This window comes from Nerophis lumbriciformis, linkage group LG22 (genome assembly GCF_033978685.3).
Source record: "Nerophis lumbriciformis linkage group LG22, RoL_Nlum_v2.1, whole genome shotgun sequence".
Classification (NCBI taxonomy): domain Eukaryota; kingdom Metazoa; phylum Chordata; class Actinopteri; order Syngnathiformes; family Syngnathidae; genus Nerophis; species Nerophis lumbriciformis.
Window position 1 is genome coordinate 42168507 of NC_084569.2, and position 15433 is coordinate 42183939.

A 15433-nucleotide genomic window follows, 5' to 3' on the forward strand; every position below is an offset into this window, starting at 1 on the left:
TCTATATATACATATATACTGTATATATGTATACATATAATATACGCTATGTATATATTTTACTGTAAGTAAATATTTATTTGACAGCCTTTATTCAAGCAAAGTATTTGTAGAGCTGTCGCAGGTCACGTGACTTCCTGCGGTACGACTCTTGGCCAGCAGGGGTCAGTGTTCGCCGCCCGGGGTTTTGTTTGTTTCATGCGCCTCGGCTGGCCGCACTTCGACAGTGACGCAGCATGGTTGGAACCGGGAAGTCACGTGACTACCGTGGCGGCCACGCCCACACCGCAAATCTGCTGAAAAAGTCTGCAGGTGTCGGAAGAAGAAGAATCTCATCCATGACGAGCAGGTAAGGAAACAACTTGGAACTTTCTTAACGCTCAAACGAATCAAAAACTTGACTGTGTGTTTACTTTCGGCTTTGATGCGTCACGTCATTGCGGGCGTCGTGAGCAAAATGGAAATATGTGATTGTATGGAATGTGATTGTTACCGAAATAATCCATGTTCGAATAAACCACAACAATAACTCTCGGGAACGATGTGCGTGACGTCATAGCTATGCTTTGAGCACTTTTCCCTCATGGAAAATAAACAAAACGTCGAAAACATTCTTTCTTCGGTCAACCAGGAAGTGAAGAAATACTCTAATTACTTTAGTAACGCTGGCTGTCCGGTGCGCAAACATGTTCGTCAGGTTTGTGGTCGGTGCTTGTGCCACTTTTGTTTGCTACTTCCTGTCTTCCTGTGTCTGCTCCGTGATTGGCTGCCAGCCATCAGGTGACATATGTCATTGATTGATGAAAAACAATCACTTCCGGCTGATGAGTCACCACGGGGAAGAAAAGACAATGGCGAGACTTTGACCTTGCCGCCGCCCATGATGACGGCTGAATGTTTGTCAACAAACATTAGCTAGTTTCATGTTTTCTAACGTGTGTCGGGCCGCAGCGTCGCCAAGAAGATCCAGTTCCAAAATCTCGTGTTTGAGGCGGTAGACGTGGACGTGCGCCACCGCCCGTGATGACGACTGAATGTTTGTCAACAAATATTAGCTAGTTTAATGTTTTCTAACGTGTGTCGGGCCGCAGCGTCGCCAAGATGTCCAAGAAGATCCAGTTCCAAAATCCCGTGTTGGAAGCGGCGGCAGTGGCGGTGGACGTGGCGGGCGTGTGCACTCGCCTTGCCGCCGCCTGTGATGATGACTGAATGTTTGTCAACAAATATTCGCTAGTTTCATGTTTTCTAACGTGTGTCGGGCCACAGCGTCGCCAAGAAGATCCAGTTCCAAAATCCCGTGTTGGAGGCGGCGGCAGTGGCGGTGGACGAGGCGGGCGTGTGCACTCGCCTCGCCGCCGCCTGTGATGATGACTGAATGTTTGTCAACAAACATTAGCTAGTTTCATGTTTTCTAACGTGTGTCGGGCCGCAGCGTCGCCAAGAAGATCCAGTTCCAAAATCCCGTGTTGGAGGCGGCGGCAGTGGCGGTGGACGAGGCGGGCGTGTGCACTCGCCTCGCCGTTGCCCGTGATGACGACTGAATGTTTGTCAACAAACATTAGCTAGTTTCATGTTTTCTAACGTGTGTCGGGCCGCAGCGTCGCCAAGAAGATCCAGTTCCAAAATCTCGTGTTTGAGGCGGTAGACGTGGACGTGCGCCACCGCCCGTGATGACGACTGAATGTTTGTCAACAAACTTTAGCTAGTTTCATGTTTTCTAACGTGTGTCGGGCCGCAGCGTCGCCAAGATGTACAAGAAGATCCAGTTCCAAAATCCCATGTTTGAGGCGGCGGCGGTGGACATGGCGGGCGTGTGCACTCGCCTTGCCGCCGCCTCCTGTGATGACGGCTGAATGTTTGTCAACAAACATTAGCTAGTTTCATGTTTTCTAACGTGTGTCGGGCCGCAGCGTCGCCAAGAAGATCCAGTTCCAAAATCCCGTGTTGGAGGCGGCGGCAGTGGCGGTGGACGAGGCGGGCGTGTGCACTCGCCTCGCCGCCGCCTGTGATGATGACTGAATGTTTGTCAACAAACATTAGCTAGTTTCATGTTTTCTAACGTGTGTCGGGCCGCAGCGTCGCCAAGAAGATCCAGTTCCAAAATCCCGTGTTGGAGGCGGCGGCAGTGGCGGTGGACGAGGCGGGCGTGTGCACTCGCCTCGCCGTTGCCCGTGATGACGACTGAATGTTTGTCAACAAACATTAGCTAGTTTCATGTTTTCTAACGTGTGTCGGGCCGCAGCGTCGCCAAGAAGATCCAGTTCCAAAATCTCGTGTTTGAGGCGGTAGACGTGGACGTGCGCCACCGCCCGTGATGACGACTGAATGTTTGTCAACAAACTTTAGCTAGTTTCATGTTTTCTAACGTGTGTCGGGCCGCAGCGTCGCCAAGATGTACAAGAAGATCCAGTTCCAAAATCCCATGTTTGAGGCGGCGGCGGTGGACATGGCGGGCGTGTGCACTCGCCTTGCCGCCGCCTCCTGTGATGACGGCTGAATGTTTGTCAACAAACATTAGCTAGTTTCATGTTTTCTAACGTGTGTCGGGCCGCAGCGTCGCCAAGAAGATCCAGTTCCAAAATCCCGTGTTGGAGGCGGCGGCAGTGGCGGTGGACGAGGCGGGCGTGTGCACTCGCCTCGCCGCCGCCTGTGATGATGACTGAATGTTTGTCAACAAACATTAGCTAGTTTCATGTTTTCTAACGTGTGTCGGGCCGCAGCGTCGCCAAGAAGATCCAGTTCCAAAATCCCGTGTTGGAGGCGGCGGCAGTGGCGGTGGACGAGGCGGGCGTGTGCACTCGCCTCGCCGTTGCCCGTGATGACGACTGAATGTTTGTCAACAAACATTAGCTAGTTTCATGTTTTCTAACGTGTGTCGGGCCGCAGCGTCGCCAAGAAGATCCAGTTCCAAAATCCTGTGTTGGAAGCGGTGGCAGTGGCGGGCGTGTGCGCTCGCCTTGCCGCCGCCTGTGATGATGACTGAATGTTTGTCAACAAATATTCGCTAGTTTCATGTTTTCTAACGTGTGTCGGGCCGCAGCGTTGTCAAGAAGATCCAGTTCCAAAATCCCGTGTTGGAGGCGGCGGCAGTGGACGTGGCGGGCGTGTGCGCTCGCCTTGCTGCCGCCTGTGATGATGACTGAATGTTTGTCAACAAACATTAGCTAGTTTCATGTTTTCTAACGTGTGTCGGGCCGCGGCGTCGCCAAGAAAATCCAGTTCCAAAATCCCGTGTTGGAGGCGGCGGACGAGGCGGGCGTGTGCACTCGCCTCGCCGTTGCCCGTGATGACGACTGAATGTTTGTCAACAAACATTAGCTAGTTTCATGTTTTCTAACGTGTGTCGGGCCGCAGCGTTGCCAAGAAGATTCTGTTCCAAAATCCCGTGTTGGAGGCGGCGGCAGTGGCGGTGGACGAGGCGGGCGTGTGCACTCGCCTCGCCGTAGCCCGTGATGACGACTGAATGTTTGTCAACAAACATTAGCTAGTTTAATGTTTTCTAACGTGTCTCGGGCCGCAGCGTCGCCAAGATGTCCAAGAAGATCCAGTTCCAAAATCCCGTGTTGGAAGCGGCGGCAGTGGCGGTGGACGAGGCGGGCGTGTGCACTCGCCTCGCCGTTGCCCGTGATGACGACTGAATGTTTGTCAACAAACATTAGCTAGTTTCATGTTTTCTAACGTGTGTCGGGCCGCAGCGTTGCCAAGAAGATCCTGTTCCAAAATCCCGTGTTGGAGGCGGCGGCAGTGGCGGTGGACGTGGCAGGCGTGTGCACTCGCCTTGCCGCCGCATGTGATGATGACTGAATGTTTGTCAACAAATATTCGCTAGTTTCATGTTTTCTAACGTGTGTCGGGCCACAGCGTTGCCAAGAAGATCCTGTTCCAAAATCCCGTGTTGGAAGCGGTGGCAGTGGCGGGCGTGTGCGCTCGCCTTGCCGCCGCCTGTGATGATGACTGAATGTTTGTCAACAAATATTCGCTAGTTTCATGTTTTCTAACGTGTGTCGGGCCGCAGCGTTGCCTAGAAGATCCAGTTCCAAAATCCCGTGTTGGAGGCGGCGGCAGTGGCGGTGGACGAGGCGGGCGTGTGCACTCGCCTCGCCGTAGCCCGTGATGACGACTGAATGTTTGTCAACAAACATTAGCTAGTTTCATGTTTTCTAACGTGTGTCGGGCCGCAGCGTCGCCAAGAAGATCCAGTTCCAAAATCCCGTGTTGGAAGCGGCGGCAGTGGCGGTGGACGAGGCGGGCGTGTGCACTCACCTCGCCGCCGCCTGTGATGACAACTGAATGTTTGTCAACAAACATTAGCTAGTTTCATGTTTTCTAACGTGTGTCGGGCCGCAGCGTCGACATGATGTCCAAGAAAAACCAGTTCCAAAATACCGCGTTGGAGGCGGCGGCGGTGGACGTGTCCATCATCCGCATCCCGCCCCACCACTACATCCACGTGTTGGACCAGAACACCAACATCGCCCGCGTGGAGATCGGGCCGCTCACCTTCATCCGGCAAGATCACGAAAGGTCAGCGCCAGTGCAACTCGGCGTCCATCTTGTCGCTGACGCCACCTGCTCTTTGCAGGGTCCTCTTCTCGCCGGTGCGGATGATCACGGTGCCGCCGCGCCACTTCTGCGTGATCCTCAACCCGGTGGCGTGCGGCGACGGCGGCCTCGTCCTCTTCGACGGGGCGGGCCAGGCCAAGCTGCGCCACGCCGACCTGGAGATCCGCCTGTGCCGGGATCCTTTCCCGCTGTACCCCGGAGAGGAGATCCAGCAGGTGGGCGGGGCGGTTAGGGGGCGGGGCTTGTGACCACATGATCGGCTGACGTCTTTGCGCTTCAGGTGGTGACGCCGCTGCAGGTGGTCTATCCCGACACGGCGCTGCGACTGCGGGCGCAGCTGGACTTCCAGGAGGAGGGCGGCAAGAGACGGGTCGCCGGGGACGAGTGGCTCTTCGAGGGACCAGGTGAGTTTTGTCCATGTTGCCGCGGCAACCGGCTAACGGCGTCTGCCGGCTGTCAGGGACGTACATCCCCAAGAAGGAAGTGGCCGTCCTGGAGACCATCAAGGCCACGGTGATCCGGGTGAACCAAGCCATCAGACTGCGAGCTCGCAAGGAGGGAGTCGACCGCGGCGGCGTGTACCGCGTCACAGGTGGGACACGCCCCTTTTTCCTCACTTCCTGCTCTCGTTGCAAGCCACGAGTTTGTGTCGTCATGTGTGCTTATGTTTGCTGAGGTTTTTTTCCGAGGATCCCAGTTTGGGTTTGGCCTCCTTCCTGTGGCGAACCATCAGCTTCCTGTCCACTTCCTGTCTTTTTGTACTCCGCCTTTGATTGGCTGACACTGCTGCTAGCTTTTATTTTGAAATGCTCCTGTATGTGTTTGACTTCCTGTTAGCTTGTAGTCACTGAGCTGTGTGTCCAGGGGAGGAGTGGCTGGTCAGCAAGGTGGGGGCGTACCTGCCGGACGCACACGAGGAAGTGCTGGACATCGTCAACGCCTTCATCCTGACCGACAAGGTGACTTCCTGCGTGCCGAGGTGCAGCGAGACGCTGGTTCTGACGGCGTGACCTTTGACCCCACAGAAAGCGCTGCACGTGCGCGCCCTGCGGGCTTTCAAGGACACGGGGGACCGCCAGCGGCGTACGGGCGACGAGTGGCTGGTGACCAACGACGACCACGAGGCGCACATCCCCTCGGTGGCGGAGGAGGTGGTGGGCGTGGTGGAGGTGACCACGCTGAGCAGCCGCCAGTACTGCGTCATCCTGGACCCGGTCGGACCCGACGGCAAACCTCAGCTGGGCCAGAAGAGGGTGGTGAAGGTGAGGCGGGGGGGGGGGGCGGGGCTAGTGACCCGAGGGTGGCCCTGACGCGGCGTGTCGTGTGTCCACCAGGGGGAGCGCTCCTTCTTCCTGCAGCCTGGCGAGCGCCTGGAGCGCGGCATCCAGGACGTCTACGTGCTGTCCGAGGAGGAAGGTCTGCTCCTGCGAGCCGTCCAGGCCTTCGCCGACACCGAGGAGGTGAGACACAGGCTCCGCCCCCCCTCGCGGCTAGCTAGCATGGCTAAATGCTGACGCTTGATTGTAGGACGCCACCTTGCTTGTTTTACCTCAAAAACGAAAACGTGCTGATGAGGTACTTTTCTGTTGCCACTTCCTGTTTGACCCTCACTGGGTGTGACTTCCTGTTTGGCCTTTAATCCCTCCCCCCCACAGACTAACCCTTCTTCTTCTTCTCCTTCCCTGGCTGCGTGTCACATGACCCTCCCGCTCACCATTTATTTTGCCGCCAGCGCTCCCCCCCACCTTCCCCAACCCCTCCCCCTCCCTCGCCACCGCAATGCATCGCCGCGTTAACCCTGGTCTCCGCCCTCCTCCCGCCTCTCCCCCGTTCTCTCTGCCAGCGTGAGGTGGACGAGGACGAGGACGAGGACGAGGACCGGAGCAAGCGCCGGCGCCAAAGCGGCGTCTTTCGCCGTCCCGGCGACCGCTGGATGCTGCGAGGCCCCGTGGAGTACGTGCCCCCCGCCACGGTGGAGGTGGTGATGCGGCGACAGGCCATCCCGCTGGACGAGAACGAGGGCATCTACGTGCGGGACATGAAGACGGGCAAGGTACGGTCAGGCGTCGACGCGGAGCGGGGCCCGGCGGCTAACGATCTTCCGGCGGCGCAGGTGCGAGCGGTCATCGGGCAGACGTACATGCTGAATCAGGACGAGGAGATGTGGCAGAAGGAACTTCCTCTCAACGTGGAGACGCTGCTGGCGTCCACCCGCGACCCTTTGGCGGACCGCTCGGACCGGGGCAAGATGGCGGAGGGCAAAGCGAGGACCAAGACGCTGGTGGTGTCCTACAGAGTCCCCCACAATGCGGCGGTGCAGGTTTACGACTACCGGGAGAAGAGGGCCAGGTGGGCTGTGTGGGGGGGGCATGGGACCATGGGCCGCCGAGCCGCCGCTGACCCGCCCTCTTCCTCAGGGTGGTGTTTGGACCGGAGCGCGTGATGTTGGGTCCTGACGAGCAGTTCACCGTGCTGTCGCTGTCGGGGGATCGACCCAAGCGAGGCAACGTGATCAAGGCCATCTGTCTGCTGCTGGGCCCCGACTTCTTCACCGACATCATCACCATCGAGACCGCCGACCACGCCCGCCTGCAGCTGCAGCTCTCCTACAACTGGTAGGTGCCTTCAAAATGGCCGACTCCTCCCCACGCCAACCTTTCCTGTCTTCAGGCACTTTGACGTCAAGCCGCCTGTCGACGCCGCCGAATCCGCCGCGCTGTTCGCCGTGCCCGACTTTGTGGGCGACGCCTGCAAGGCCATTGCGTCGCGGGTCCGAGGCGCAGTGGCGTCGGTGCAGTTTGACGACTTCCACAAGGTGACCTTTCCTTTTCTCCTCCTTCCTTCCTTCCTTCCCTCCTCACCACGCTGCCACCGCCCAGAACTCCAACCGCATCATCTGCTCGGCCGTGTTCGGCTTCGACGAGAAGCTGGCGGTGCGCCCGAGTCTCCGCTTCCCTCAGAACCGCCTGGTCATCAGCAGCGTGGACATCCAGTCTGTGGAGCCCGTGGACCAGAGGACACGAGACTCCCTGCAGAAGAGCGTCCAGCTCGCCATCGAGATCACCACCAACTCCCAGGAGGCCGCCGCACGGTGCGTCGCTAGGCTAGCTTGCGCTAAAGTCAACTAAGACCAGCTGAGTTCTACTAAATAAACTTAAATAAGATGAGCTCAGGTAAACTAAGATGAGATAAGTTCACCTGAGATGAGATAAGTTCAACTGAGATGAGATAAGTTCACCTAATATAAGATAAGGTCACCTGAGATGAGATAAGTTCAACTGAGATGAGCTGAGTTCAACTAATAAAAGATAAGCTCAACAAAGATAAGTTAATCTAAGATACATTCAAGTAGAAGATACGATAAGTTCAACTAAAATAAGATAAGCCCAAGTAGTTAAGATCAATTAAACAAAGATAAGTTCAACTAAGATGAACTGAGTTCAACTGAGGTAAGTTACAGTAAAAATCTTAGGTAAACTAAGATCAGCAGAGTTAAACAAGGATAAGATAAGCTTGTCACGTTCAAACACTGAGGACATCTACTAAACAAGACAAAAGGCAAGGAATCAAACAGAGACAGAATTCAATTTGGACTCAATATTGAGGAGAGACATGGCCACTGCACTCTCTGTACAGTCCTGCACCACGCTCTGACGAAGAAGGTTTTCGTCACCTCCTTTTATTCAGATGTTCAATGTTCACGCACCAACACATATCTCAGCAGGAATGGGGAGTATGTAAAACAGTCATTGTTTTCGGTCGCTTTGAAGACCAAGAAGTGGGATTTCTCGGACTTGGGCTCTTCCTGGATCCAGCTGGGGCAGGTGTTGGAGGACAATGGATAACCCCTCCCGTCTCCTGACCACAGTTGCTTCAAAAGGGCAGCGGGTCGTAAATAGCGTTGAGATAAATTAAGAAACTGAGTGCAACTAAAATAGGTGAAGATAAATTAAGCTAAACTAAGATAAGGTAAACTAAACTACATTAAGCTATGTGAAGATAAAGTAGGCTAATCTAAAACAAGATAAGGTAAGATAAATTAGGCTAAACTAAGTTAAGTGTTGCTCCTGCAGACACGAGGCGGAGCGTCTGGAGCAGGAGGCGCGAGGCCGGCTGGAGAGACAGAAGATCATGGACCAGGCAGAAGCTGAGCGAGCCAGGAAGGAACTTCTAGAGCTGGAGGCTCTCAGGTGACTCCTGCACTTCCTGTCTCACTAAGATAACTTCCTGTCCCACAATCAGCACGCCATCAAGTTAAACTAAGACGACTTCCTGTCCCACAATCATCACGCCATCAACTTAAACTAAGACAACTTCCTGTCCCACAATCATCACGCCATCAACTTAAACTAAGATAACTTCCTGTCCCACAATCATCACGACATCTACTTAAACTAAGACAACTTCCTGTCCCACAATCATCACGCCATTAACTTAAACTAAGACAACTTCCTGTCCCACAATCATCACGCCATCAAGTTAAACTAAGACAACTTCCTGTCCCACAATCATCACGCCATCAACTTAAACTAAGACAACTTCCTGTCCCACAATCATCACGCCATCAAGTTAAACTAAGACAACTTCCTGTCCCACAATCAGCACGCCATCAACTTAAACTAAGACAACTTCCTGTCCCACAATCATCACGCCATCAACTTAAACTAAGACAACTTCCTGTCCCACAATCAGCACGCCATCAACTTAAACTAAGACAACTTCCTGTCCCACAATCATCACGCCATCAACTTAAACTAAGATAACATCCTGTCCCACAATCATCACGCCATCAACTTAAACTAAGATAACTTCCTGTCCCACAATCATCACGCCATCAACTTAAACTAAGATAACTTCCTGTCCCACAATCAGCACGCCATCAAGTTAAACTAAGATAACTTCCTGTCCCACAATCATCACGCCATCAACTTAAACTAAGACAACTTCCTGTCCCACAATCATCACGCCATCAACTTAAACTAAGATAACTTCCTGTCCCACAATCATCACGCCATCAACTTAAACTAAGATAACTTCCTGTCCCACAATCATCACGCCATCAAGTTAAACTAAGATAACATCCTGTCCCACAATCAGCACGCCATCAAGTTAAACTAAGATAACTTCCTGTCCCACAATCAGCACGCCATCAACTTAAACTAAGATAACTTCCTGTCCCACAATCATCACGCCATCAACTTAAACTAAGATAACTTCCTGTCCCACAATCATCACGCCATCAACTTAAACTAAGACAACTTCCTGTCCCACAATCAGCACGCCATCAACTTAAACTAAGATAACTTCCTGTCCCACAATCAGCACGCCATCTACTTAAACTAAGACAACTTCCTGTCCCACAATCAGCACGCCATCAACTTAAACTAAGATAACTTCCTGTCCCACAATCAGCACGCCATCAACTTAAACTAAGACAACTTCCTGTCCCACAATCATCACGCCATCAACTTAAACTAAGACAACTTCCTGTCCCACAATCATCACGCCATCAACTTAAACTAAGACAACTTCCTGTCCCACAATCAGCACGTCATCAACTTAAACTAAGACAACTTCCTGTCCCACAATCATCACGCCATCAAGTTAAACTAAGATAACTTCCTGTCCCACAATCATCACGCCATCAACTTAAACTAAGACAACTTCCTGTCCCACAATCATCACACCATCAAGTTAAACTAAGATAACTTCCTGTCCCACAATCAGCACGCCATCAAGTTAAACTAAGACAACTTCCTGTCCCACAATCATCACGCCATCAACTTAAACTAAGATAACTTCCTGTCCCACAATCAGCACGCCATCAACTTAAACTAAGACAACTTCCTGTCCCACAATCATCACGCCATCAACTTAAACTAAGATAACTTCCTGTCCCACAATCATCACGCCATCAACTTAAACTAAGACAACTTCCTGTCCCACAATCATCACGCCATCAACTTAAACTAAGATAACTTCCTGTCCCACAATCATCACGCCATCAAGTTAAACTAAGATAACTTCCTGTCCCACAATCATCACGCCATCAACTTAAACTAAGACAACTTCCTGTCCCACAATCATCACGCCATCAACTTAAACTAAGATAACTTCCTGTCCCACAATCAGCACGCCATCAAGTTAAACTAAGATAACTTCCTGTCCCACAATCAGCACGCCATCAACTTAAACTAAGATAACTTCCTGTCCCCCAATCATCACGCCATCAACTTAAACTAAGACAACTTCCTGTCCCACAATCAGCACGCCATCAACTTAAACTAAGACGACTTCCTGTCCCACAATCAGCACGCCATCTACTTAAACTAAGACAACTTCCTGTCCCACAATCATCACGCCATCAACTTAAACTAAGATAACTTCCTGTCCCACAATCATCACGCCATCAAGTTAAACTAAGACAACTTCCTGTCCCACAATCATCACGCCATCAACTTAAACTAAGATGACTTCCTGTCCCACAATCATCACGCCATCAAGTTAAACTAAGACAACTTCCTGTCCCACAATCATCACGCCATCAACTTAAACTAAGACAACTTCCTGTCCCACAATCAGCACGCCATCAACTTAAACTAAGACGACTTCCTGTCCCACAATCATCACGACATCAACTTAAACTAAGACAACTTCCTGTCCCACAATCAGCACGCCATCAACTTAAACTAAGACAACTTCCTGTCCCACAATCATCACGCCATCAACTTAAACTAAGATAACTTCCTGTCCCACAATCATCACGCCATCAAGTTAAACTAAGACAACTTCCTGTCCCACAATCATCACGCCATCAACTTAAACTAAGACAACTTCCTGTCCCACAATCAGCACGCCATCAACTTAAACTAAGACGACTTCCTGTCCCACAATCATCACGACATCAACTTAAACTAAGACAACTTCCTGTCCCACAATCAGCACGCCATCAACTTAAACTAAGACAACTTCCTGTCCCACAATCATCACGCCATCAACTTAAACTAAGATAACTTCCTGTCCCACAATCATCACGCGTCCTCCTGTGTCTCTCAGCGCGGCCGTGGAGAGCACGGGCGCCGCCAAGGCGGAGGCTCAGTCCCGGGCGGAGGCGGCGCGTATCCAAGGCGAGGCGGCGGTCCACGAGGCCAAACTGAAGGTGGAGGCTCAGACCATCGAGGCGGTACGTCGCACACTTCCTGTCGGCGCCTGGCAGGCTGTAGTTAAGTAGCCCGCATGTGCCCCTGCAGGAGGCGGAGCTAGAGCGTTTGGCGAAGGCTCGCCAGCAGGAGCTGAGCTACAAGAAGCAGATGGACCAGCTGGACGTGGACAAGCAGGAGCGTCTGGCCAACATGGAGAGCGAGCGCTTCAGCCAGCTGGTGGCCAGTCTGGGCAGCGACACGCTGAAGGAGATGGCGAGGGCCGGCCCCGAGCTGCAGGTAGGAAGGACGGCCCCTCGCCGCCGCCGCCGCCTCCTCATTGGCCCTCAGAGGCTGACGTCTGCTCCGCCCGCAGGTGAAGTTGCTGCAGGCCCTCGGCCTCAAGTCCACCCTCATCACGGACGGCGTGTCGCCCATCAACCTCTTCACCACCGCCAACGGCCTGCTGGGGGCGCTGCCTGCACCCGCACAGTGACGCCACAGGGAGGAGCGTCCATGTATCGAGCACACCTAGGATAGATGCATGTACACAACTACATGACATCATCTAGATCTACATGATGTCATCTAGATCTAGATGATGTCATCTAGATGATATGTCCTGTAGAACTAGATGATATGTCCTATTGATCTACATGACATCATCTACATCTAGATGACGTCATGTAGATCTAGATGATATTTGGTATAATTGTGATGATGCATCTGCTTGAAGGAATAAAGTGCTTGAGAAAGCAGTTTGTGTGTGTCATGTGTGACTTTGTCCACCAGAGGCAGTGTGATGTTGGTCAGAGTGGTGCAAAGAGAGCGTACGGTAGAGATGCGCGGATAGGCAATTATTTCATCCGCAACCGCATCAGAAAGTCGTCAACCATCCGCAATCCACCCGATCTAACATTTGATCAGAACCGCACCCGCCCGTTGTTATATATCTAATATAGACGATGCAAGGCATTAGTGAGGTTATAAAGCTTTTGCCTGTTAAAGAAAGGAGACTGATCCAATGCAGCACAGACATTCGCGTGCCACGCTGTCACGACCCAGACGCACACCAGTGCGCAATCATATGGGAGCCGCGCTGAGCGCACCTCCAAGCGCGTCTCGCTGCCGGCGACGGCCGGGTATATGGGCCCAACGCTCCAGCGCCATCCATTTTCAGGGCTAGTTGATTCGGCAGGTGGGTTGTTACACACTCCTTAGCGGGTTCCGACTTCCATGGCCACCGTCCTAGCTGCTGTCTATATCAACCAGGGTGAGCCCCACCCCTTTCGTGAGCGCACTGCGCGCGGAGTGACCCCTGTTACGCGCCCCCGGCAACAGGGGTGGCGGGCAGGTAAGCTGCGCGGGCGGAGCGCGCGGAGTGACTCCTGTTACGAGCCCCCGGTCACGGGGGTGGCGGGCAGGTAAGCTGCTTACCTGCTGCGCGTGACGCCGGCCGCGGCGAAGGCGGACGAGGCGGGGTGTCGGTGCGGTGGTGACCCTGGACGTGCGTCGGACCCTTCTCGTGGATCGCCTCAGCTACGGCTCCCGGTGGGGCCCTCTCGGGGGAAGGGGCCTCGGTCCCGGACCCCGGCGAGGCGTCCCTTCTCCGCTCCGTAAAAGTGTCCATCTCTTTTTCTTTCTTTTTCTTCTGTTGTGGCATATGCTGCAGGTGCCTGCTCGTTTTTCGTATGTGGGTAACAACATTTAACTATGTATATATATTTACCAATTGGTTTAACTGCCACCCGCCTGAATCTATTTAAAATCTAATTTTTTTTAATTTCATCCGCCCGATCCGCGGATAATCCGCAGACTCCGCGGTTGTGCCCGCAAACCGCGCATCTCTAGCGTACGGACAACAGGCGCCATCTTTGCTACCAAGGAGGTGTGCGGGTGGATGGATGCAATTGTTGTGGTTTGGACGTTGCTCTTTCTGAAGTTTTCAATCAAATGAATAAGTTGAAATGGACTCCAGATCACAAACTTATAATAAAACAAGCTTTTATTTAGTCAAAGTGCGGTTTTGATGCCCTCTGCTGCTACATTACTGTGTGTGTGTGTGTGTGTGTGTGTGTGTGTGTGTGTGTGTGTGTGTGTGTGTGTGTGTGTGTGTGTGTGTGTGTGTGTGTGTGTGTGTAATCTACCGAGCTTTTAACTACATTTTCAACTAGCTTAACTACTTTTTGAACAAATAGCTTTTCCTGTAGTTTAGCTACTTTTAAACTTGTCACATGTTATGTTGTCTCATGTTTTCATGTTCTCATGTTTTATCTGTCATATTAGCTCATGTTTTCATGTTCCCATGTTGTCTGTGTCCCATGTTCTCATATTGTTTCATGTTGTCTCATGTTCTCAGTGTCTCATGTTCCCATATTGTCTCATGTTTCCATATTGTTTCATGTTCTCATATTGTCTGTTCTGATGTCTCATGTTTTCATATTGTCTGTTATGTTTCATGATTTCATGTTCTCATATTGTCTCATGTTTTATCTGTCATATTGGCTCATGTTTTCATGTTCCCATGTTGTCTGTGTCTCATGTTCTCATATTGTCCCATGTTTTCATCTTGTCTCATGTTCTTTCATGTTCTCAGTGTCTCATGTTCCCATATTGTCTCTTGTTTTCATGTTCCCATATTGTCTCATGTTTTCATATTGTTTCATGTTTTCATGTTCTCATATTGTCTCATGTTCTAATGTTGTCTCGTGTTTTCATGTTCCCATATTGTCTCATGTTTTCATATTGTTTCATGTTTTCATGTTCTCATATTGTCTCATGTTCTAATGTTGTCTCGTGTTTTCATGTTCCCATATTGTCTCATGTTTTCATATTGTTTCATGTTTTCATGTTCTCATATTGTCTCATGTTCTAATGTTGTCTCGTGTTTTCATGTTCCCATATTGTCTCATGTTTTCATATTGTTTCATGTTTTCATGTTCTCATATTGTCTCATGTTCTAATGTTGTCTCGTGTTTTCATGTTCCCATATTGTCTCATGTTTCCATATTGTTTCATGTTTTCATGTTCTCATATTGTCTCATGTTCTAATGTTGTCTCGTGTTTTCATGTTACCATATTGTTTCATGTTTTCGTGTTGTCTCATTTCCTCATGTTTTCATTTTCCATATTGTCTCATGTTCTCATGTTGTATCATGTTCTCATATTGTCTAATGTTCTCATGTTGTCTGATGTTCTCTCATGTTTTCATGTTCTCATATTGTCTCATGTTCTCATGTTGTCTCATGTTTATGTTCTCATATTGTCTCAAGTTCTCATGTTCTCATATTGTCTCATGTTCTCATATGGTCTCATTTACTCATGTTTTCATGCTCCCATATTGTCTCATGTTCTCATGTTGTATCATGTTCTCATATTGTCTAATGTTCTCATGTTGTCTGATGTTCTCTCATGTTTTCATGTTCTCATATTGTCTCATGTTTATGTTCTCATATTGTCTCAAGTTCTCATGTTCTCATATTGTCTCATGTTCTCATATTGTCTCATTTACTCATGTTTTCATGCTCCCATATTGTCTCATGTTCTCATATTTTCTCATGTTTTCATGTCTCGTGTTTTCATGTTCTCATATTGTCTCATGTTGTCTTGTGTTCTCATATTGTCTCATGTTTTCATATTGTCTCATTTACTCATGTTTTCATGCTCCCATATTGTCTCATGTTCTCATGTTGTCTCATGTTCTCATAGTTTCACATGTTTCGTGTTTTCAT

General features: G+C 50.9%; 1 protein-coding gene across 2 annotated transcripts; it reads left to right on the top strand.

The window, feature by feature from the left end:
• Nucleotides 1-202: 202 nt before the first annotated feature.
• Nucleotides 203-12453, top strand: mvp (major vault protein). 2 transcript variants are annotated; one of them, XM_061973895.2, is made up of 18 exons: nucleotides 203-349; nucleotides 4348-4524; nucleotides 4583-4778; nucleotides 4844-4967; nucleotides 5024-5155; nucleotides 5428-5522; nucleotides 5589-5825; nucleotides 5898-6023; nucleotides 6091-6138; nucleotides 6407-6616; nucleotides 6677-6912; nucleotides 6981-7178; nucleotides 7234-7378; nucleotides 7443-7654; nucleotides 8637-8753; nucleotides 11620-11746; nucleotides 11814-12002; nucleotides 12079-12453. In XM_061973895.2, the coding sequence occupies exons 1-18, from the start codon at nucleotides 237-239 to the stop codon at nucleotides 12196-12198; spliced, it is 2802 nt and encodes a 933-aa protein (XP_061829879.2). In that variant the 5' UTR covers nucleotides 203-236; the 3' UTR covers nucleotides 12199-12453. The 2 variants fall into 2 exon arrangements, with proteins under 2 accessions (XP_061829879.2, XP_061829880.2); XM_061973896.2 differs by lacking the exon at nucleotides 6091-6138.
• Nucleotides 12454-15433: the final 2980 nt, after the last annotated feature.